The 22,595-nt window shown below is 38.5% G+C and overlaps 6 protein-coding genes and 2 pseudogenes across 13 annotated transcripts; 2 read left to right on the plus strand and 6 right to left on the minus strand.

Moving 5' to 3' along the window:
- Positions 1 to 889, minus strand: part of LOC106333406 — a 2,970-nt pseudogene extending 2,081 nt beyond the window's left edge.
- Positions 890 to 2,245: 1,356 nt separating this feature from the next.
- Positions 2,246 to 4,112, plus strand: LOC106333715 (protein ABIL3-like). 5 transcript variants are annotated; one of them, XR_001268444.1, is made up of 7 exons: positions 2,246 to 2,525; positions 2,626 to 2,689; positions 2,773 to 2,905; positions 3,017 to 3,183; positions 3,314 to 3,396; positions 3,473 to 3,623; positions 3,789 to 4,112. XR_001268444.1 is itself a non-coding variant. In XM_013772135.1 (4 exons), exons 1-4 carry the CDS (start codon positions 3,145 to 3,147, stop codon positions 3,843 to 3,845), a joined length of 411 nt encoding a protein of 136 aa, XP_013627589.1. In that variant the 5' UTR covers positions 2,997 to 3,144; the 3' UTR covers positions 3,846 to 4,112. The 5 variants fall into 5 exon arrangements, 1 of the variants encoding a protein (XP_013627589.1); XR_001268445.1 differs by having other exon boundaries at positions 3,314 to 3,349; XR_001268446.1 differs by having other exon boundaries at positions 3,023 to 3,183.
- Positions 4,113 to 4,985: 873 nt separating this feature from the next.
- LOC106331849 (probable sulfate transporter 4.2) lies at positions 4,986 to 9,062 on the minus strand. Its single transcript, XM_013770268.1, has 17 exons — positions 8,630 to 9,062; positions 8,479 to 8,527; positions 8,196 to 8,397; positions 7,921 to 8,089; positions 7,749 to 7,814; positions 7,559 to 7,666; positions 7,378 to 7,485; positions 7,088 to 7,153; positions 6,886 to 6,946; positions 6,612 to 6,739; positions 6,487 to 6,528; positions 6,271 to 6,387; positions 6,075 to 6,126; positions 5,864 to 6,002; positions 5,701 to 5,789; positions 5,550 to 5,626; positions 4,986 to 5,461 (listed from the first exon to the last, which is right to left on the minus strand). Exons 1-17 carry the CDS (start codon positions 8,921 to 8,923, stop codon positions 5,183 to 5,185), a joined length of 2,046 nt encoding a protein of 681 aa, XP_013625722.1. The 5' UTR covers positions 8,924 to 9,062; the 3' UTR covers positions 4,986 to 5,182.
- Positions 9,063 to 9,267: 205 nt separating this feature from the next.
- LOC106332121 (DNA replication complex GINS protein PSF2) lies at positions 9,268 to 11,426 on the minus strand. Of its 3 annotated transcripts, none has more exons than XM_013770590.1 (10): positions 11,237 to 11,426; positions 10,971 to 11,120; positions 10,746 to 10,816; positions 10,591 to 10,665; positions 10,395 to 10,509; positions 10,203 to 10,302; positions 10,068 to 10,098; positions 9,880 to 9,969; positions 9,626 to 9,778; positions 9,268 to 9,539 (listed from the first exon to the last, which is right to left on the minus strand). In XM_013770590.1, exons 2-10 carry the CDS (start codon positions 11,032 to 11,034, stop codon positions 9,519 to 9,521), a joined length of 720 nt encoding a protein of 239 aa, XP_013626044.1. In that variant the 5' UTR covers positions 11,035 to 11,120; positions 11,237 to 11,426; the 3' UTR covers positions 9,268 to 9,518. The 3 variants fall into 3 exon arrangements, with proteins under 3 accessions (XP_013626044.1, XP_013626043.1, XP_013626045.1); XM_013770589.1 differs by having other exon boundaries at positions 10,932 to 11,120; XM_013770591.1 differs by lacking the exon at positions 10,971 to 11,120 and having other exon boundaries at positions 11,237 to 11,418.
- Positions 11,427 to 11,814: 388 nt separating this feature from the next.
- Positions 11,815 to 14,920, plus strand: LOC106333428. Its single transcript, XM_013771871.1, has 8 exons — positions 11,815 to 11,963; positions 12,136 to 12,342; positions 12,660 to 13,393; positions 13,474 to 13,573; positions 13,804 to 13,863; positions 14,145 to 14,231; positions 14,322 to 14,429; positions 14,520 to 14,920. Exons 1-8 carry the CDS (start codon positions 11,856 to 11,858, stop codon positions 14,835 to 14,837), a joined length of 1,722 nt encoding a protein of 573 aa, XP_013627325.1. The 5' UTR covers positions 11,815 to 11,855; the 3' UTR covers positions 14,838 to 14,920.
- Positions 14,921 to 15,736: 816 nt separating this feature from the next.
- Positions 15,737 to 18,233, minus strand: LOC106335088 (probable mediator of RNA polymerase II transcription subunit 37c). The gene is made up of 2 exons (XM_013773511.1): positions 17,957 to 18,233; positions 15,737 to 17,540 (listed from the first exon to the last, which is right to left on the minus strand). Exons 1-2 carry the CDS (start codon positions 18,168 to 18,170, stop codon positions 15,802 to 15,804), a joined length of 1,953 nt encoding a protein of 650 aa, XP_013628965.1. The 5' UTR covers positions 18,171 to 18,233; the 3' UTR covers positions 15,737 to 15,801.
- Positions 18,234 to 19,205: 972 nt separating this feature from the next.
- Positions 19,206 to 19,915, minus strand: LOC106332945 (dolichyl-diphosphooligosaccharide--protein glycosyltransferase subunit 4A). 2 transcript variants are annotated; one of them, XR_001268240.1, is made up of 3 exons: positions 19,799 to 19,915; positions 19,607 to 19,683; positions 19,206 to 19,521 (listed from the first exon to the last, which is right to left on the minus strand). XR_001268240.1 is itself a non-coding variant. In XM_013771430.1 (2 exons), the coding sequence occupies exon 2, from the start codon at positions 19,519 to 19,521 to the stop codon at positions 19,408 to 19,410; it is 114 nt and encodes a 37-aa protein (XP_013626884.1). In that variant the 5' UTR covers positions 19,799 to 19,864; the 3' UTR covers positions 19,206 to 19,407. The 2 variants fall into 2 exon arrangements, 1 of the variants encoding a protein (XP_013626884.1); XM_013771430.1 differs by lacking the exon at positions 19,607 to 19,683 and having other exon boundaries at positions 19,799 to 19,864.
- Positions 19,916 to 20,331: 416 nt separating this feature from the next.
- On the minus strand, positions 20,332 to 22,397 carry LOC106330215 (annotated as a pseudogene).
- Positions 22,398 to 22,595: the final 198 nt, after the last annotated feature.

The following is a 22,595-nucleotide window of genomic DNA, read 5'->3' on the forward strand; positions in this document are numbered from 1 at the left end:
AAAAAAGTAGATTTCGTTTTCTACTTCGTAGAATGTCATTTCTACTTTTTTTAGAACATAATCTGAAATTTATAATTTTAACTTTTTTATAACTGGAAAATATACCATTAAGTTCATATAGGTATTTTAACAAATGTTACTATTTTTCCAATTTTTTTTTGTTTGTAAAACTATTTATTAAAATTATTTTCATAAATATTAAAGGGTATTATAGGAAAATATGACACAAAATATAGATTAGTCTAAAGGAACATAGTTACTATTTTTTTGCTCTAAAAAAACAGTTTTCCCAATTTTCTTTTTATATACAAAAATAAGAAATGTGTTTAAATTCAAAACTTGTGTTTGAAAATAGAACCAAAGTTTTTTTTTTTTTACCAAAGTAGTAATTAATTATTACCGGTGGTTTCGTGGGAAGTCTGGCCGAAGAACGCTGCGATCTCCTTCTTCCTCGTGGCAAGGTCTCCGGTGTTCCCGAAACTAGGGAAAGACTTAGCGGCGGTGATAAAGGCGTCGTAAGTGAAGAAACCACGAGCAGGACAAGCATTATCGTTCATGTGCAAAAGCATTGTATAGAACTGATCTCTTGAAAAGATGTCCGAAAGATCCCCGCTGGGACCAGGAGGGGTGGGACTAGGAGGAGTGGGTGTGGGAGCAGGAGGTATGGGAGTGGGAGTGCATTGGCTTTGGCAACCACCCTCACAGTAAGCTTCGGTGGTGCGCAAAATCCGAACTTGCTGCAGCATAAACCGTTGGGGCAGAGTGCTCCCTTAGGTTTGGCATCACTACCGCATTGCACGTCCTCACCGGAGGAAAATTGTAAGAGAAGTGAGAAGATGAGAAAGAGAAGTAGATAAGTTTTCATTTTTCTCTTGAGTTTGATGGTTGTTCTAAGAGGCAAGTAGTGGTATATATATATAGCAATATGCAATATACAACCAATCAATGTTGAATCACATCGTATTTTCTAATAGTCCATATAGTTAGATATACTTATGTCGGTTGAGTATTGCTACGAAAAGAAAACAATACTCGGTTTGTTTTTATGTTTACTAGACTTACTTAAATTTGCCACCATCAACATCATCTGACACATTTATCTCATGGTCTATAGAGTTTGTTACACAATAGCTGGACCACTCTCTCTGAAGCTGCATGAATCATTGGTTACTACAAACTACTTTACATATCTACAATATGGTGGGTTCGCTTGATACAATGGAAGATAAGTAGTACTATGTTTGTTTTTATGCTTACTATACTTATTAGGGCACTCCCAATGTATTGGAGTTCTAAAAATACATATATGTGTATGTACATATTAATATTAGGATTTAATTGTGGGATTCTTAACTTTACTGAAAACTCAATCCAAAATATCTGAAAACCATATATATGTGTATATATTAATATTAGTACTATTGTTCTAAAATTTGCAACCACCAACTTTATTTGGCACATTTACCTCTGGTCTATAGAGTTTGTTACACAAAAGTTTGACCACCCTCTCTCTAGCTCATGAGTCATTAGCTTAGCTGGATCACTCTCTCTCTCTCTAGCTCACGAATCACTAGCTGCTTGACCACCCTCTCTGAAGCTCATGAGCCACTGACTGCACAACCCTAATTAAGGCTCATGAATCACATACCCCCAGTATGATGGGTTCGCTTGATACAATGGAAGATGAAGCACTGAAGCTTTTGAAGAGATTAAAGAGGAAGAGACGAAAGATGAGACATCAAACAAAGTGTTATGCTTAAAGGATAATCAAATAGAACATGATTGGCTAAAAAAGATTTACATGCTTTAAATTAAACCATAATTCCTACTATACTAAACTTAATATAATACACACAATATATATACTGCAACGATGATTTAAATTTTATTTTATAAAGTTCACCATGAGCGCAGAATGAGACATCGATATCATCTAGTTAGTAAACCTTTGAATTGTTTTTTTTAATAACTTTACACCTCAAATCATCATATATATAATGAGGCACTTTTGCCTCTCCTAAAGCTGTCCAAGTATACATTTCATAAAGACTGTGGGGTCCATTTAATATCCGGTTTACTCTGTTTGGATAATGGGTTTGGTCTGATGATAAAATAGTCAAACTTTGCGGGTTTCCAAGTTATCCTCTCTTCCAGAACTTGACCTTGCCGTCTCCGGCTTTTGTAGCCTCATCTCTTCGCCTACCCTTTCGTTATCTCTTCACCTTCCCTATTGTTCAATGTTTTTGTCTTAATTCTCCATAATTGTTAATCGCATTGGATCCAGATTCCATATCGACAAATCCATTTCCTTCATCTCAAATCTATAAATATGATGGGTTGAGAGTGCGATGGATGTTCATCAACTCTGTTAGTTTATCAATTTTTAAAAGCGTAGAAAGATTCTCAAAAATTTCTTCCTCCGATGCTGTTGTTTCGCACTCCACTTTTGACGCTCTCCGCCTCCGAAAATCTGGCCAGTTTATTGTTGCTTGTCTTCTCCGTTGGATCTCGAGGACCTACGAATGGTAAGAACTAAAAACGATCAACTGGACTAACTAATGAGAATATATTCTCAATTAAATTGAAGTTCATGTCTCATATGTCGTGTATGAATGTTGCTTGCAGTTGGTTGACATGTTACTCTCTCGGGTAATGTGGGATTAGTTTGCTTGCTCTTCCTCCTCTTCGGGTACGTATCTCATGCACCCCAATTCTCCATTGCAATCATTTCTCCATCTTTACTAATGCGATCACATTGAATATGTTGATTAGGAAAGGATCCCATCGTCATTTAGACAAAAGGTCTGGCTTTCTATTCCCGATCCCGCCAAGAAAAAGTCCATCTTCCTAGAGAGTTATTACAGTGATTTGAGCAAGACCACAAGCAACACGGCAGATGGATCATGTGAGTTTGATCTTATTCAAATTCTCAAGTTTTTTTTGTTCTTCAGGGAAACCGATGTATTTTATTTGCATTTAATTTTCTACATTATGTTACACGCCCATTATTAACCAGAAACAGCATACTGGCGTTGAAGGTCCAAACCTTCCTCTGTGCCTTGAAGACTCCATTGTTAGTTAACCTTTGAATCAAAATAAGTGCAGCGGCTACAATGCACATGCCTCGAGAAGGCTCAAACTACAATGACACCTCTATGCAACAGAGTCTGCTATTTTCTTAAGGTAATATTCAAAAATCTTGAAACTGAGTAATCTTCACAAGTCTTGTGACTGATCAACGCTAAATTCTTTCCATGTTTCAACGAATTATCAACGAGAAGAGGTTTATTAGTATGACATCTTTGTTTTACAGGATCTGAAGAATCTGAGAACACGGCTGTATTCAGCAGTTAAGTACTTCGAACTATCCTACACAAACGATGGAGACACACAATCGTCAGTGAAACTTTATTCTTCTTAATTGTTATTAGACTTTTTTATTTATTTGCAAAGCTTATACGTGTGTATGCAGAGTCGTGGGTACACAAAAAGATTATGCGATAAAGGCTCTGGTAAATACAGCTGACCATTTGGGCTCTGTTACATACGAAGCCAATGAATATGTCGATGAAAAGGTTGATCAAGTAGCTGGAACCGAGCTACGAGTAGCTTGCATCGATCAGGTATATATATATCAACAAACTGGCCTTTTTCTAATCCTCCTGCTTCTAGCTGGTAATCAATATGTATTCCACATGACCGAGGTTGTCTCATCTTACCTTTAACTTGATTTAACAGTGTTAATAGCAATAAAACCTTGACCGTATTTTTTTTCTTACATAAACCAGAGGGTGAAAAGGCTCTTGGGGGGATCTCTAAGCAGAACAAGCACCATCATCTGCTAGCGTGATTGGGGATTCTCCCAGCAACGCCAAGGAAGTTGATGAAGCGAATCAGCCAAGCTTGGTTGAGAAAGACAAGAGTCGCAAGCGCCTCCTTTAGTGATTGGTAAAAGTCCAGCAAACCGTCAACCCCACTTAGCTTTCCTGCGTTTTCACTTTTCTAAATTGCTATGTTTTTCAATTTCTGAGTTTTGTTATTGTTTTCAAATTTCTGCAAACTATCACCTACTTGGTTAGTATTTACTTTTTGATTAAATTATGGGGAAGGTTGACGAGTATTAGAATTTATGGTGTCCACTTATGCACTTCATTTTATCATGCAGTACAAATTCATACGTGCCGTAACTTTGACAACACATTAACCTCAATGAAAAAAACACTGGTAGAGTCAGTTACAAATGTGGGATATTAACACAAAAATATTGAAAGGGTTTGTATAAATGTAATGGCCACCGTAGCTGGAGTCAAAATTTAATACGCACTAACAGTTATATTGTAGAAGAAATCATGATCATTCATCATCTTCACCAAGTTAATACATTCACGTTCAAATACTATGGAATCAAAACCTCTGAGATATAATATTTGTACCACAACAAGTAATGTAAGTGCTTCAACCTCCAATGCAGAAGATGTCATCCCCAAACACAAACTGCCCCAAAAAATAGCCTCACCATTGGAATTACGAACCGTGTCCATCCTGCTTTGACGAGATCCTCCACAACACTTCCTATAACATTTTCAAAGTATTACGTACGACGCATCTGATTGTCAACATCCCCGCGCTTGCGCGGGGCTCCGCCACTAGTTATTAACAAGGTAACAGTTTTTTTTTTCTTTTTTTTCTGACATCAACAAGTTAACAGTTAATATCAGGACGTGTAAGAGTAACAAACAAATAAAACCACAAAAAGTTGATACAATGTTAAATCTTAAATTACTATATATGCAAATAAAACCACAAAAAGTTGATACAATGTTAAATCTTAAATTACTATATATGCAAATAAAACCACAAAAAGTTGATACAATGTTAAATCTTAAATTACTATATATGCAAATAAAACCACAAAAAGTTGATACAATGTTAAATCTTAAATTACTATATATGCATGCATGGCTTTGTTTTATGCAAAGATAAGTCGCAAGAATCACGTGTTGATGAGGAAATATAATAACTCAGATTTAATATCCATTCATGACATAGTAAATTTTCAACAACTTATGACCATGACCCTTTTTGTCTCTCTCTCTCTAAATATTTGTAAATAACGGTGTACGTGTTAAAATATACACCTAAAGTTTTGTAAAGATGAGAAGGAAAGCGCAATGCTGAATTTCTATTTCTCGTTGAACAACAATGTCTCCTTTAAAACAAGCTTAGAATCAGATTCAACTTCAGTATGTGATGAGTTTTTCGCACTACACCTTCTCCATAAGCTTGAACTGCTGCTTTCTTCAACATTTGTGGGTGTCTGGTTCTTGCTCTCGACGTAATGAAGACAGACTTGGACAGCATCGTGTACTCTCACAAAGCACCATTCTTTGCCAAAAAGCTCCACAATCCCTGATCTTGCTAGAGTCAAGAGAACCTCTTTGTTCGGATTTGAAATCGCAAGCTGCTCCATTGAAAACCAACACAATCATCACATAGGCTTTTCCAAAATTAGAAGAAGCAAGTTACTAAAAATGAAGGATGATGATTACCTGAATGTCCCTTGTTTTGTATTCCTCGTACAGTTCTTTCAAGGCTTCTACGGCGCTTGAGTCTATGTATGTGACAGCTGCGTTACATCCAAACTATCAATACCCATTAATGTAAGGTTTGAACTTTGGATCAGATAAAGTTGGGGCTTACGAGACATTTCCAGGATAAGAAAGTAGATCCTCTCCACCTCGGGTCCTTTATTAGTGTGTTTATCAAAAGCTACTTCATATTCTCTTAGCCTGCGACAGAGTTGTGTTTAATTCTCTGTGGGATAATAATACAAGGCATGTCCGAAACCAAATGTCACTTTCACCTGTCCTTGATGTAGCTTATGTTGGCAAAATATATGGGAGCGTCTATTCGAACAATCACAATCCCATTGTAAGTGTACGCTTCTGGATACTGCTTCATGTTTCTGTACACAGTGGTTCCTGGAAGACGGCCCAAAACAGCTGCCAAACATATGTAATGGAACGTAATCAAGAAGATGACTTAATACCATTCCAAGAAGAACATTAACTCACCAATATGAGGGTTTGCAGACTCGTGTATAACAAATGCAAGTGAAAAACCGACCTGAAATGCCAAGCATTGTAACCTTTGTAAGTCCTTACTTCATTGCACAACTCATAGAGATTATCCTATCATCACTCCTTTCGATAACAAAGAGATATATGATGGGCTGCAGAGGTAAAACTAAGTGAATCTGAACATACTTACACCAACGAGGACTCCGATCTCTATTCCAAAGAACAGAGTAGTGGTGCTAGTGATGGTCCAAAGAGTAAAATCTCTCTTGTCCACACGCCACAGGAAAATAGCCCCTTCATAGTCCACCTAAAATGGTAGACATCCAGAAAGATTAAATGTGAATATAGTTGCTCAGTAACCAAAAGGCAGTATTATACATGTTCTGGTGGGTTGATTTGAACTTACCAAGCCACTAACAGCAGGGATCACTATTGCAGCTAAAGCACACTGTGAATTTTGACAAACAGTCTTGAGTTAGAAGCCAGATTTTAGTTTCAGAATTTATAAGGACTTTAAGTGAAGTAGCCTACCTGTGGTATATATTTAAACACTGGGGTCAAGAACAGTAGAGAGCATCCTATGATGATCCCTGTTATAAGACCTGATAGACCAGTCTTCGCTTCGCTTTCGCTAATAACCGCTGACCTAGAAAAGGATCCTATAATGATATAGTCAGGGAATCAATCATCAAACTCAAGGTATAGCTTAGAAGTCAGAGTCATCATTTTTTTGAATTTATCAAAGGTAACACATAACATATTGTCACTGGTGGCTTTACTCATCTCAAGATTCAAGATCACATACCTGTAGTCGGATATGCAGAAAATAATGATCCAAATATATTAGCAACACCAAGACCAAACAACTGTCAAGTCACAGGAGAAACAATTGGAACTCTCAAACCAAAGCAACCATAAGATGTTGAGATCAAAAGAACAAGCAGAACAACATTTTATGTTAACAACTGGGACACCACTTGATTTTCTTTATTCATTAGTGTTATTACCTCTGAATTTGAATCCAACTCGTATCTGTTTTTCGCTGCTAGTGCTTTGGCAATACCTACAGATTCCTAGATTAAAAAAAGTTGAACTAGCACATCAGTCGAATCAGTACATATTGTCAGAACATACAAACTGCATCTGAACCTAGTCAAGAAACTCTCTTCTGCTTCTCAAGAGGTCAGACTACTCTTATATCTCAGTCATATCCAACAATTTACAGATTTTTAAGGTTAAGTTCAGTTGCATTTCGCCTATGTCTACTTGGAGGAAGTGTATGAAGGTTATATCTCACCAGGATGGCCACACCAGTGATGAGTGCCGCTGTTGGAAGCAATAATTTTGCATGATCAAAACTTTTTGGTAAAGAAAACTTTGGAAGGCCTTGAGGTATATCTCCCACCTGAAACATCCTAAAAACTTTGCAATTACTACAAACACTTAAACAGCTATGCAGCTTCAGTGAAGAATCTGACCAGTGAGATGGAAGGTGAATGGAACACTTTCGCAATGGTCGTACCAAGAGCAAGCCCTGTGAGCGGCCCTGCTGCTCGTATAAACTGGAGTTCCTTGTTTGCTTTTCCCTGCCACGAAACATCATGCCTTAGCATAATAAACGTAATTAGGGAAAACAAGAACTAGCATAGGAAAGAACAAGACGCATACCACATGCTTCATTACTAGGAGGATCACCAGAATGGTAGATCCCAACAAGAAAGGTGGCCACTTAAACTGCAAAACGAAACCCAGGGGAAGTTAGACACAAGAGGTCTAAGGAGGTTGGCAAAAGAGCAGAGTATTCTAAAGTCAACTCAGGCGAAAAGAACAAGGCTTTCACCTGATCAGCTCCAGCTATTACACTCTCAACAAGTGGGACAATCTTGCTGCTCCGGGAAACGTTGTACCCCAGAAAGTATTTCAATTGGGATAATCCAATCACAATAGCTGAAGCAGTTGTAAATCCAGAAATGACCGAGTGACTTATGAAACGAATAAGCCATCCAAGCCTGTGTTGGAAACACAAACAAACGGTTTGTTTCTAATACTTAGAATACATACAGGTCATGCCAAGCACAAGTAAGCTAAAAGAGTGAAGAGAAGACTATAATATACCTTAAAAAACCCATGATGCACTCAAATATTCCAACAAGAAGTGCCAACAAAATGGCGAGCTCAGTGTATAGCTCTTCAGATGGATCAACGATTCCACCCAAAGCGTTGGAGACGAGAAGAGAGACCAATGCTACAGGTCCAACTGCAAGCTGGCGAGATGAGCCGAATACGGCATACACAAACACCGGCACGAATGAGGAGTCTACAAACAAAACAAAATGAACTGAGCTTATCCTGTTACATTAATGAATTCATAAAAAGGTCTGAATCAAAATGAACTCACATAAGCCATATATTGGTTGAAGCCCAGCTAACTTCGCATACGACATTGACTGCTCAATTTCATGAAAAAAACAAAAGTTATCCGAAGAACAAAGATAGACTTGTAAGAGAATCAAACAAAACAAAAACAAAAACTAAGAAACAGAGATTACCTGGGGCACAAGCATAATACCAACGGTGATGCCAGCCATGAGATCAAGCTTAAAGTACTGATGCCACCGGTAATTTCGAATCCAAACGAAGCAAGGAAATAACGTATCCAACCAGTCGAAGAACGTCATACTCTTGATCTTCGCCGTCCATCCGGAGAAAAGTTCATGGAAGGGAATGGATGGACGGCGAGGACCATCATCAGAAGAGGTGGAATCGGGATGCCGTAGAGGAATGACCTTAACAGGAATAGCCGGAGAAGAAGAAGAGGAGGAGGCGGTGGTGGTGAAAGACATCGGAATTGGGTGGGGGTAGAGAGATCAAATGTGAAGAAGAGCGACGTATCACTGATTGTAGCATGAAGAAACAGAGAGCAAAACGTAGTGCCAGAGAGGAAGGATGAGGACGCAAAGCCGGCTACATTCATTATGGTATGTGTATATAATATGACAACGTGTCTTACTAATCACTATGCTTACTGTTTTGTTATAAGCCTTTGACTCCACATTTTAAGTATGCAACATAATGTGATTAGGTGTTGTTCGATGCTGGTGACTAGGCTGGACGTTTTAACCAAAAACCGAACCAAATTTTATAAATAGTTCCTATATTTATGTCCTATTATTCGAAATAACAAAAATAAAAATAAACACTCACGATACATTAGTTTTAACCCACGTACTTGAAAATGAAACAATATAAGTTCCATCTACAATTTGCAAAGATGCTTAATACCAAGAGTATGTAACAGAACAAGAGAAACAAGGCATATATTTAAGACACATAACTAGATGTTGTTGGTGCTATCACTTCTCAGGGTAGCTCCACAAATATTGGCACAGAAGATACCTGACTTCTTCTTTCTCACTTGGGCAAGGACACAGAAGCTCCTTAGCGTTGCCTTAGAGGTCTCTGTAAAACATAAGTTCGAGGTTTGTATATTTTTTTCTTAAAAGGGAAAAAAAAGGAAAATGAGTGGGGAGTGTAAATGGCTTTACCCTTGGTTCATCGTTAGCTTCACGGGGTTGTCTGCTACTTCTAGTGTTTCTGTCTGCAACAACCTCTGGCTTGTCATGCTTATAAAACGCTTCTAAGGCTCTTCTAGCAAATGGGCGGACTAGATTCACTTCCATTGCCGATACATTCTCCATCTGAGTTTGTGAATTAGGGATATGGTTTATTATAAGAATCACTCTTGAGATGTAATGATAGAAAAGGTAACGTCAAGAAGAAGCAATATAGAGACAGTTACCTTTACTGCAGATGTACCTAGAAATGTGCCCAAGTTATTCTCCAGTTTGTGAAGCCGCACATCTCTAATGTCCTCAACTAGCGATCTTACCTATAGTACAAAGTTTCAATAACGAAGAGCTCTAAACGCTTGAAGGACTTTTAACCACGTGGGTTTGGAATGGGAGAGACAGATGTTATTAAATTTACCATGTACATGTCTGGAATATCATCACGTGCACTGCCAAAAGTAAGATTTGTTACAAATATTTCATCATCACTCTCAGATACTAAAGATGCAAAGAGGGGGAGCAACGAAACAAGTAGAGTCTAAAGATTACATACTGATCAAAAAGTAGTCTAGCAATCTCCACGTAACTAAATGGTAATGCCTGAAATTTCGACTGAGGTTCCCGTTCTGCTTCCAAGACCTGAGTCAAATTGTCTGGAGTTTCGCAAAGAACGAAGCAACGAGAAACAGTTAAAAGCTTAAGCATTCAAAATTTCATCTGCAAAATGTGAAATCTTTTGACGTACCAACAGACAACCACCCTGGAGGCCGGAAAGTACATTTTCCTCTACGCTTCAGAGCCACTGCAAGCCACAGAGGCACTTGTATTGGAATCTGAGGAATGAACCGGCCAAAATCCCCCTGTCACCGGTTCAAAAGCTAATGGTTAGTCAAAAATTCACCACAAGGTTTCAAGATTGTATAAAGCTGTGGAGAGATTACAGCGATGAAATTGAGGGGCTCCATGTTCATATTGGGAACAATCTCCACCAGTTCGTCCTCTGCCATAAACTCAACCTGGTAGAAAATGCTAAAATCAATTATATCACTGCAGACCGAAGAAACAAGTATAAACAAAGAGGAAAGAGAAGAAGAACCTCTTCAGGAGAGAATAGTGAGACATGAGGATCAGTCTGTCCAGCCATTGGATATATCTCAGTTTCCACACCTAAATGGAAAAAAAAAAACAGATTACTACTGTGTGATATTATACAACATGAAGTCCAAAGCAGCGAACACACATTAGATACTCAAAGAACATATCACTAATGAGCCTAACTCACACACAAAAGAAATTTCAAGAATAGAGAATTGCCACAGACTTAGATATTGTCCACAAAGCTGAGAAAAATTCAAAGTGGTAATATAGTCATCCCTCGTTGACATTTAATCGAACAACTTGTCTACATAAGAAATTCCTCCGTATTTTCCTAGCAAAATTCTCCGGTTCGGATCTCAGCAGCATCAAGAATCTATAATATGAACATCTAGTGTGATCTAACGATCAAACATCGTAAATTTCAGAGGATACGCTGTAAAGTGAGAGATGAGCCTTATTCCTGAATCGCGATATTGATCCCGAGATTACCTGAGTTAGATTCCGTGTGATTCCTGGAAGATCAGATCAATCCCTTCCCAAAGTAAACGACGAAGAGAAGAGGGGCTTCGATCACTGGCGTGGCGTAGAAAGCTTCGACTAGTCTTTTTTTTTTTTTTTTCTTTTTTTTTGGCGGGAAATCAGATCTCGGTGAAGCGGGAAATGAACTCCGCATGTATGTTTCTGTTAGACGCGGTATTTTAATTGAACCAGACTCAAACCGAAATCAAAATTTTAAACCGGATCCAATTTTATAATGGCAACCACCACTAATTTTATATTTTAGTCAAATGAAATATGGTAAAAGCCATGTTTGTGTTGTATTCATACTTCATAGCAAGACTTTCATTATATATTTTAAATTGAAAATTGACTTCTGTAACACGTATCGAAACTCTTTCGTGTTAATGGCTTTCACGTCATGACGACTTTTTCTCCTAATCTTAAAAAAAAAGTTACAAGCCAATGTTGAATCAACACGAGGCTTCATTGCAGGCACGATTGTTACTTACGATCTCATATCTTCCAACATTTAATCATTTGTAAGAAGCTTCTTCACTAAACTCATGATTAGTTTGCTTTTTCGTCAAGACTCCATAACACAGACGAAATGAAACTTGAAGACTTACTTGGGGAAGAAGAAACCAAAGATCAAAACAGCGTAGCGGCTCTTCTTGATCATCATCGCCGTCTAAACCGCCAGGAATCGCAACAGCAAGTAAGTGTCAAAACTCATGTACAATTCTTGATGAATCTTCACTCTTCGTCTAAACCGCCAGGAATCGCAACAGCAAGTAAGTGTCAAAACTCATGTACAATTCTTGATGAATCTTCACTCTTCATAACATATATATATATTTTTTTTTTTTTTTTTTTTCTTATTTTTGCAGCCAGCGGAAGTGAAGGATGATTATAAAAGTGAAGAAGAGAAGAAAGACTTGTTAAAGAAGAAACAAAAGCGTCGTCTTCAAAGGGATGTAGTGAAAATGCAAGGAGAGCTAGAGGACGAGCAAGCACTCAACAAGGCTTTACGTGATATGCTTCGTGGTCCTGTCATGTCTCAGCCTCGTCTCTCTTTACTGCTTCTTCCTCCTCAGGCACGTTTATTTGTTCACCAACTCTGCAGTTTAAATGTTTGAATGAATAAATGAAACTATTGGGATTATATAAACATTAATGGACCATGAGCTTAAATCTCTAAAGTGTCTAAAAATATAAATTTCACCTTGGGAGTGTCAATGAAACATAATTAACATATAAAAGACTTGCATCATTTTATTTATTGTCATTTGGTTTTAAGATTGGAATTCTATAACACGTAACACCGGTATTACAACTCCTAAACCTAACTATTAAAGAGGTTTAGCTAGTACTTCGGAAAAACATGATTTTGAAGTGTTTTGAGATTGTATAGGTTCAAGAGCTAATAGAGGAGCTTGGGACGGTTGAGGCAGAGATACTCTGCCTCGAGAAACGAATCCAAGACCTGAAACTTGATGTGCATAGTGAGAGGAAAGAGAATCAAGAACTTGAAGCCAATCTTGATGGAGAGGAAGAAGAAGAGAGGATGATGACTCCTAAGAGACTACTACTAAGGCAGAATCATCTTCCTTGCAACGCTGACAATGCCATTACAAAGATGAGATCGGACGATCTAAAACAAAGATACAAGTCCTATAGTTGTGAAAATCCTCATCTTGTCAAGGATATTCAAAACAACAGTCTTGGTACTCACGCATCAATTGGATCATCCATGGAATTCTCATCAAGAAGCCACTCTTCAACTTTTTATGATGGAACATCAAGAACGCAAGAGAAGAAGAAGAACGTGCAAGAGACGACACCAAATGGAATATCAGAAGGTCTGGTGAAGTGCTTGATGGGAATCTATCTTGAACTCAACAGGTCATCGCGTGAGCGAGAAGGGTCGAGAACGGTTTCAAAGCTGAGCCTCTCACACTTGAAGAACGCTTCTTTTAAACGCAAATCGGTGTATGATCAGAACGCATCGAATCTTGATCCTTATGGAGTTGTAATGGGGACTTCTTTTAGAGACATTGGAGAGTACAAGAACTTCATCCACATTACTCGAACCTCCATTGATGTTAGTCGTTTGTCTGATTGCTCAACTTCTATTGTCAATCTAAGGTACTTCAGATCCCTTCTTAAATCATCTCCTGAGGTCACAACATTTAATAATCTGTATATAATAAAAGATGCTTTTGTAGGGTTTTGAAGGAGAAGTTGAGCAAAGTTGACTTGAGTTTCTTGAACCACAAGAAAAAGATGGCCTTCTGGATCAATACCTACAATGCTTGCGTCATGAGTGTAACTTGCTTCACTCTAAACATGCTTATTTTCTTTGTTTTTTTGGTACAATATTTTCTTTGTTAACATGGAAGTTTCGGACTTTATACCCATAATCTTTCCCATAGCAAAAATGGTTTGAGCTCAGAGCACAATGAAACCAACCACTTTCATTACCACTAGGTTACCAACACATGCATTTTTTGTTGAAACAAAGTCAAGTGTTTTAAAAACCCTAATTTGTTTTGCAGGGATTTCTAGAACATGGATTACCTTCATCAAAGGAGAAACTACTGACCATTCTAAAAATGGTAATAAATACATCACAAAAAAATTCATTTTTAACTTCTCATACTTCTTCGGTTTCAAATTAATTGTTGTTGTAAAATATTTTTTTTTGTTACAAAACTAAGTGTTGTTTTATGATTCTAGCGCAGTTTTTATAATTTTTTTTTTTGCTTTTAATTAAACTAAAAACAAAAATGCTATAAAATTTTAATAATTAAATAAAATCAAAACTAAACATGTAACTATTTTTTTAGTTTGCGTGAGAAACGGAATGAGTACTTATTTACATTACTTGTGTTGTAAGGCGACAATTGACGTGGGAGGAACGCAACTGTCTGCTCTCGATATCGAAGGATCCATCTTGCAGAGTCCATGCGAACCAAGAGAAACTGTAAGTATTGATGTTTACGCAAACATCCAGTCCTTTGAAGTTGTTACGAGTGGTTATCAAAATGTTTTGTTCTTTTCATCCGACCAATAGGTTTCAACTGGTGAAAACGAAGCAAGACTACAGAAACGGTACGGTTTCAGATGCATAGAACCAAACCTAATGTTCGTGCTTTGTCGTGGAGATTGGTCTTCACCTGCAGTAAGTTCACTCTTGTTCTTCATACGAGATCATAAGCTGATAAGCATTATTTCAAAATTAGTAACTAACAAAGTACATATGATGAACCAGTTGAGAGTCTATACAGCAGAAGATGTGGTGAACGAACTAATCAAAGCAAGAACAGAGTATTTAGAAGCTTCAATAGGTATCTCAGGGAGGAAAAAGATTGTGATTCCGAGATTCTTGCACAAGCGTTTTCGAGATTTTGCGGAAGATGAAGGGTCATTAGTTGAATGGATATGCAGCCAATTACCTCCAGTTCAACGGTGCTTGCAGGTCAAGGAAACAGCGGTCGAGTGGTTGAAAAAGAAAGGTGAGTCGTCTTTGAACAAGTTGGTAGAAGTGCGGCCTCATGAATACGAGTTTCGATATCTCTTGCCTTTGTAGATGTAAAATGCTTCACTTGGTGTATTTGGAGCACGAAATGATGTTGTTCTATATATGTGTGTGTCAACGTGTGTGCAAAGAGAAATTTGGGTTTGTGAATTTTGATTAATTTGATTTTTTGGAAATTCAGTTTCTGACTTTACGATAAAAATCCAGTGTTTTAGCTTCATTTACACGATATCATGAATAACTTTCAGATCAATCATTCCTTTTATCTTATTTCAGTTCAAATAAGCTTTAATTTTTTTAAAAAAAAAATTGATGTACAACCGAAAAAAATAAATATACTTTGAGTGTGACCCAAAAAATACATACACTGTAATAATATACTTTGAGTGTGACTCAAAAAATACACACACTGTAATAATATACATGACCGATTCAGTTTTGTTATGCCTTTCCACATACACTACTAGATAACATAAACGAGATATACATTTACAAACCGAAGGCTGAGGACATCACATCTCAAACAGAGGAACAAAACAGAGGACAAATCTCATCTGTGACTGTGAGCGAGTCTCACTCTTTTAAAATGGTTAAGCTGAACTCAAGTAACTTGTTCGGCTAATGGATTAACGATATTAATGCTAGAGTTCTTATATGCATAATAGACGAGAAGGGCGTGCTACAGACATTACCTGCCTACTTCCTTAAACAATGAATTTTTGGATACTCACTAACAATGGTAAAAGATTCTTGTTAGTGCGTTCTTCTTATTCCATCTTCATGTTAAGGTCAAGTGTATTTGTATGAAGAGTGAGCTTGTGGGTGGTTAATCCTCACGGCCAAGGACCCCTATTCTTGGATAGAGACCAATGCAAACTAGGGAAACAACAGATTTTATGGCAGATATTTTATTACAAAGCAAATTCCGAGTAACATAAAAAGCTTAAAAGAAACAGCAAGCAAACAAAACATAAGGATTAAAGCAAAAGCTCACAAAACAACAAAGCTGGAACACTTAATCAACTTCTTCAATCTTAGGTCCAGCACCACCACTTCCACCAGCAGGAACATCATCATCCATCCCTCCAGCACCCATATCGCCACCAGCACCACCTTGATACATCCTCGCAATAATCGGATTACAAAGCGACTCCAGCTCCTTCATCTTATCCTCAAACTCATCAGCCTCAGCCAACTGGTTCCCATCCAACCACTCAATCGCCTGATCAATCGCATCCTCAATCTTCTTCTTATCCGCCGCCTCAAGCTTAGACGCAATCTTCTCATCCTTGATCGTGTTCCTCATATTGTACGCATAGTTCTCCAACGCATTCTTGGCATCAACCTTCTTCTTATGCTCCTCATCCTCAGCTTTATACTTCTCCGCTTCTTGCACCATCTTCTCAATCTCCTCCTTTGACAGCCTCCCTTTATCGTTAGTGATGGTAATCTTGTTCTTCTGTCCAGTAGTCTTATCCTCCGCCGAGACGTTGAGGATGCCGTTAGCGTCGATGTCGAAACAGACGGTGATCTGAGGGACACCACGCGGCGCAGGAGGGATGCCGCTGAGCTCGAACTTCCCTAAAAGATTGTTGTCTTTTGTCCTCGCTCTCTCTCCTTCGTAGACTTGGATCAACACACCAGGCTGGTTGTCCGAGTAAGTAGAGAAGATCTGCTCCTTCTTTGTCGGAATCGTCGTGTTCCTGGGGATCAAAACCGTCATAACACCACCGGCAGTCTCCAAGCCCAACGACAAAGGAGTGACGTCAAGAAGCAGCAAATCTTGAACCTTCTCGTTCCCTTCACCGGTCAAGATCGCAGCCTGGACCGCCGCGCCGTAAGCGACGGCCTCGTCGGGGTTAATACTCTTACAAAGCTCCTTCCCGTTGAAGAAGTCTTGGAGAAGCTGCTGCACTTTAGGGATCCTGGTGGACCCGCCGACGAGCACCACGTCGTGGACGTTGCTCTTATCAATCTTAGCGTCTCTCAGACACTTCTCCACCGGCTCCATACATTTTCTGAACAGATCCATGTTGAGCTCCTCGAACCTCGCGCGAGTAATAGTAGTGTAGAAGTCGATCCCTTCGTAGAGAGAGTCAATCTCTATCGTAGTCTGCGCGGTGGAAGAGAGAGTCCTCTTCGCTCTCTCGCAGGCTGTTCTCAGCCTGCGGAGAGCTCTCGGGTTACCCGTGATGTCCTTCTTGTGCTTCCTCTTAAACTCTTGGACGAAGTGATTAACCATTCTGTTGTCGAAGTCCTCACCTCCGAGGTGAGTGTCACCAGCCGTCGCCTTCACTTCGAAGATCCCTTCCTCAATCGTGAGAAGAGAGACATCGAAAGTCCCACCTCCCAAGTCGAATATAAGCACGTTCTTCTCACCAACGCTCGACGCCTTCTTGTCGAGACCGTAGGCAATAGCAGCAGCTGTAGGTTCGTTGATGATACGCATCACGTTGAGGCCAGAGATGACTCCAGCGTCCTTTGTGGCTTGACGCTGAGAGTCGTTGAAGTAGGCGGGGACCGTGACGACGGCGTTTTTGATGGATGTGCCGAGGTATGCTTCTGCTATCTCGCGCATTTTGGTGAGGACCATGGAGGAGATTTCTTCTGCGGAGAACTGTTTCTCTTCTCCCTTGTAGTTGACGCTGATCATTGGCTTCTCGGCTGGACCGGAGATGACCTTGAATGGCCAGTGTCTCATGTCTGCTTGCACAGAGGGGTCGCTGAATCTTCTGCCAATAAGACGCTTAGCATCTGCACGCAACAATTAGTTCAGGTCAATATAAATGTAAATAATGTTCGGAAAAAATCACTAAACTGTAATTAAATTTTTTAAGACAGAATTAAGAAATTTCTAGCTAATTAAGAAATCGCTAAGACATAATTAAAACGTGCTGGACTTATGTAAACGATAACTAAGAAACTCGCAAAGTTAAACTTTAAAAAAATAACATAGAACAAATTAGTAATTTAAAAATCACTCGGCAATTAGAAAAACGGGAATTAAAAAAATTGTTAGATGATGATTCACAGTTAACCAATCTCTAGACAGTAACCAAGGTTTTGTAGAATATTATCCCCACGGATTTGCCGCGTTAATACGGTTAGACCGGTTAATAAAACACCTATTATTCGAAAACTAGAGCAGAGCTCATGGGGAGTTAACTTACCAAAGACGGTGTTGGTAGGGTTCATAGCGACTTGATTCTTCGCAGCATCTCCTATGAGACGCTCGCTGTCGGTGAAAGCCACGTAGGAAGGAGTTGTGCGGTTGCCTTGATCGTTGGCGATGATCTCGACGCGGTCATGCTGCCACACGCCGACGCAGGAGTAGGTAGTACCGAGATCGATACCTATTGCTGGACCTTCGCCTTTACCCGCCATTAGAATATCAAAAATCGAGATTGTGTGTGAGCGTTTTCTTTTTCTTTTCCTTCTTTGTAATTTGTGTGTTTATGATTTTGAGTATGGGAATGGGAGAGGTGTTTAAATATGAGTGAAGGGTCGGTAAAAGAGAGGTTCGAGAATGTTCAGGTGATGCTGTTTCAGCCGTTGGATCTTATTTCTCTCAGTCTTTCCTTTTTTTGTTGTTGTCTTGATTCTAGCTCTTTCCAGATGTCTCTTTTTAAATATTTCAAAACTTAAGAATGTGTTAACTTGACCAAAAAAAAAAAAAAAGAATGTGTAACTACCATCTTTGAATGGTAGCCAGCCAGCCGTCACCCAGTGAAAAGAGATTTACTTTTTCACAGCGTCTGTCTTTTCGACTGTCTGTTTTCGACCGTTTTACTCACTGTGATTTTGCACTTGGACAATAATTTTCTTATGCACTAAAATATAAAACTCTGAGATAAATTTAAACCTAAACTTGGAACACTTTGGAATTTTTTGAGTTTGATGGTAATATTAAAGGATAAAGTGTGGTGTTTTTTTCTGAAAACATGGTCATACAATTAATTTTGGCATTAAAACTATACAGAAATTTCTTTATCAATCGATCTTATATTTTAGACCATAAATATTTTAAATAAAATTAAATAATTTTGTAATTTACGGATCGTAAATGTGATTTTTACAAAAGGTCAAAACAAATATTTCATTAGTTTATGTCCAAAATCAACTATATATCAACGAATTTTTTTTTTTTAAAAGAATTATTAATTGCATAAGATATCATATATCATTAGAAAATCAGATCTTGTTACGTATATTAATCATTGGATTACATATTCTATGGTTGTGACGGAACGAAATAAGATTAGTTTACTGACTTCATCCAGAGCCTCTTTTTATTTCGATATATCCCAAATGTTAATCCTAATCAGTACTAATTAAATTTGCTTCTTGGGTTCTTCGTCACCTCAGAAAGCATATGACGTTTAGGTCGGGTGTGCTAAAGATTTTTGCATGTAATTCATGTGAACGTGAAACAACCTAAACCATCTTAGCTGCATTTACTTGGTTTGGGCCTAAAGTCGACGCTTTTAGATCAGCTAAATATAGGTGACGAAATGAAGATGTGAAACAGCTTACAAACATCTTGACAACATATTCATCTCAACAAAGACTGTTATTATAAAGTAAAGAAAAAAGGGACTTATATCAGCTAAAAGTACATAACTCAAGTGGCTTCGAACTTGGGATCAGCAGCTACGTAATGATAAGCAATTACCAGTGCGAAGATGAAGATGCCAAGGAAGTTGACTATAAACCCCAAGTCTTTATCATCAATCATCTGTACAAATTCAATAGTAGTATTAAACAAATGATTATAGTGGGATCACATTGGAGAAGAAGTTGAGACTCAAAGCATCAATAACCCAAAAAGTGACACAATCCGACAAGAGACGGATTCAAAGGACCACCACACACACAGATGGCGCCCAGAGAAAACCTTCTGTCGCAAAAAACACACAATCTCAGACTGAGCAGATCAGAAATCAAACACAGTTGGTGAAATCAGATCTCTCAAGGAAGAGCGGGTAGATATTAAAATTGAGAAGAAATTTTACCGTTTTATCAGGACGGAATCGGTGGAGACGGATCAGATCTTCGGGAACTTGAAGCGCAGAACTGAACAAGTCTCAATGATGTCCGAGGGTTGCTTTACTTACTTTTCGCGAGATAAGCCTGGCCCATTACTTAATTTTCACAATACTTTATGGATTAAATTGGTAAGTAAATTACTTTTCACGAGATAAACCGACCGGAGCTATTTTAGTTATGTGGCATTTGGTTTCAGAGCCTGAATTAAATAATTAAAATGGGCCAGGCTTACAAACTTAATCATCAATTGCGGAAGCTGCGCAGCGTTTTGTAGAAACGCATGGTTGCTCTACATATGCACACGCTACAGAACTGTTATTCAATTTCAATTTTCAAATGGTAAAAAATCTCAATTCTAGAACAGATGTGTCAGACTTTTGTTTTGGTGTTTAGGGATCTCTTCAATAGCTTGAAGCTGAAGGTTCAGGCTTTTTGTACAGACAAATCATAAAAGGCTTTTTGTACAGACAGAGCATAAACATGGTTAGTTTCTATAGATCTTTTAACGAAATAATGGCAGCTAAAAATCATAAAAATTACAAAAAGCACTGCTTAGGTTCACATTTTTCACATAATAATTTTAAAGGCAAAACATTCGACACCCAAAAGGCCAATAAGCCTATCTATCTCTAGTTCTCTACACAACACAATCACCTAACTGGTTCTGTTCCTAACTATACAAAAGCAGAGCTCCAAGAAAACAAAAATTTCTGGAGCTGCAGCCTCTGTTCATGATTTTGTTAATTTTACAGACAAGCAGATAAGAGAAAAAAAAAACCTTCAGTTTGTTAGGCCAAAAATGACATGGCTGCAGTTATCAGAGCTCAGTGTCTCTGTACGTTCGCCATTCCCGCAGAAAAAGGAGAAGGCAGATGAATCATTTGATCACATTCCAGTTGATCTCTGTTCAGCCAAAACAGCTTTCTTCAGATCTTAACCAAAACCAGTCTCAGCCAAAGTGATGTCAGATAAACTCACCAAACTATCTGCCACATATAGAAGCCATAATCTGATTTCACTTGCAATTCCCACTTGCTACCTTCACCGACGAGTCCAGTATCTATGAAATGTCTTTTACTTTCACTCAATTTTCTTCTTTTTAGCGGCGGGGTGGTGCTAAAGTAACTCTCTAAGATTTTTGTTTTAAACCGAGGAACTTACAGAAGCCATGTATAACTGGAGACCTGCGAGCGCCCTTAGTTTAAAGCTCGTTTGATAGCTGGAGTATACCACACATCTGCAGGTATGGATTCTCTAGCAGTTTCTCATTATTACTCTGCACAAAACAAGAATGCTATTATAAGTGATACAATACAAAAGAAAAAACTCATCGATATTTGAGGTTCTATGACTCCACACTCTTAAATTATTACGATAGCATTTACCTGCTGAGCCTTAAAGACAAGCTTCTGAAGCATGTTTTGGTATTTCTCTGGTTCCTCCGTCATCATCCTCTGAAATAACCGAAACTTTAACCAGTGAGCAAAGAAAAACGAGAACGAGTTGAAACCTTACTTTTCTTCCGATTTATGTATGTTTTTCAAAATCAAAATGATGAATTTGAGAACTTTTCTTGCCTTTAGGAGAAATGCTGAAGAGTAATAAGCCACCCTTGAGTCAGTATCATCCAGGAGTTCCCTATACAGATAAACATTAGTTTGTAAATGCTATGAAACATGCACAGATAAATCAACTTGGACTGGAAGTATGGAAGAGTCAACTGAATCACCTGAAGAACTCCTCTCCACCAACTTCTTGAAAAGCAACTGTATCTGCCGTGCATTTACCGATCAGAAGTAATAGCAGGGTGGCTCGAATATCAGAGGTTGCCCCTGGGATATTCCCTCTTCCTTTGCTTCCAACTGCGACACCAAGTGCAATGTTGTCAGTTGCTGCACCTGCTAGTTGAATCAAGGGCCAATAAAACAAAGCCGCTGGAACACGCGCAACCAGCTGCATAGGGACGATGGCTTATCCACGAAGAAGCATTGCTGCCATTGACGCTGTCTCGCACGTTGAAACAGAGACATTGTTGTACCGAGGCCTGGTGTCAGCATCATCCATACTCTCTTTATAGCTGTTACGATGGGATGTATCAAATTTGTTATTCCTCTCAGCAGAACTGGGGACTGCTTCCTCATCAGTAGACAAAACTTTCAAGCACAATTGCGAGAAAAGAATGTCACACATCTGCTTGAAAACAACAGAGAGAAGTGGTGTCAGCATTAAAACTTCATCAGGGTAAAAATTCCAAATAGATGTACTCTTTCATGCCAGTTACGGAATATATATTTAAGATAGATATCAGCAAGCTTTAGAGTGGCCTTTGATAGGAAATTTGACAAAGCAAAGGAAAAGAGCAAACAAAAGGATTCAAAGAATATGTACCTTTAAGATATTAAGCCGGTCAGTTTCATTTATTTGTGCCATCAAAGACAAAGCGCTGCTCATTATGTCTATAACAGCATTTGCTTTCTCTAGTCGTGTGTCTTTCTGATCCTGACTAGCACTTCCAACAGTTGATCGCTGTGTCTCATTCTCATCTAGTAAGAACTTGGAACGCATAAGAAGCCTCTCCAGTATGAACAGAAAACCCCATCTGATAACACTGTTCTTTGACTTCAAGAGTCCACACAGAAGATGTACGGAAATAGGTATATCAGAAGTAATTAGAGAGTCGGAGGCACCACAATTGGCAATCTTTTGCTGCAGGTCTTTTATGCTCAGCCATATACTTCCACCACTCTCTTCACTAACTTCCGC

This window comes from Brassica oleracea, chromosome C3 (assembly GCF_000695525.1).
Source record: "Brassica oleracea var. oleracea cultivar TO1000 chromosome C3, BOL, whole genome shotgun sequence".
NCBI classification, from domain to species: domain Eukaryota; kingdom Viridiplantae; phylum Streptophyta; class Magnoliopsida; order Brassicales; family Brassicaceae; genus Brassica; species Brassica oleracea.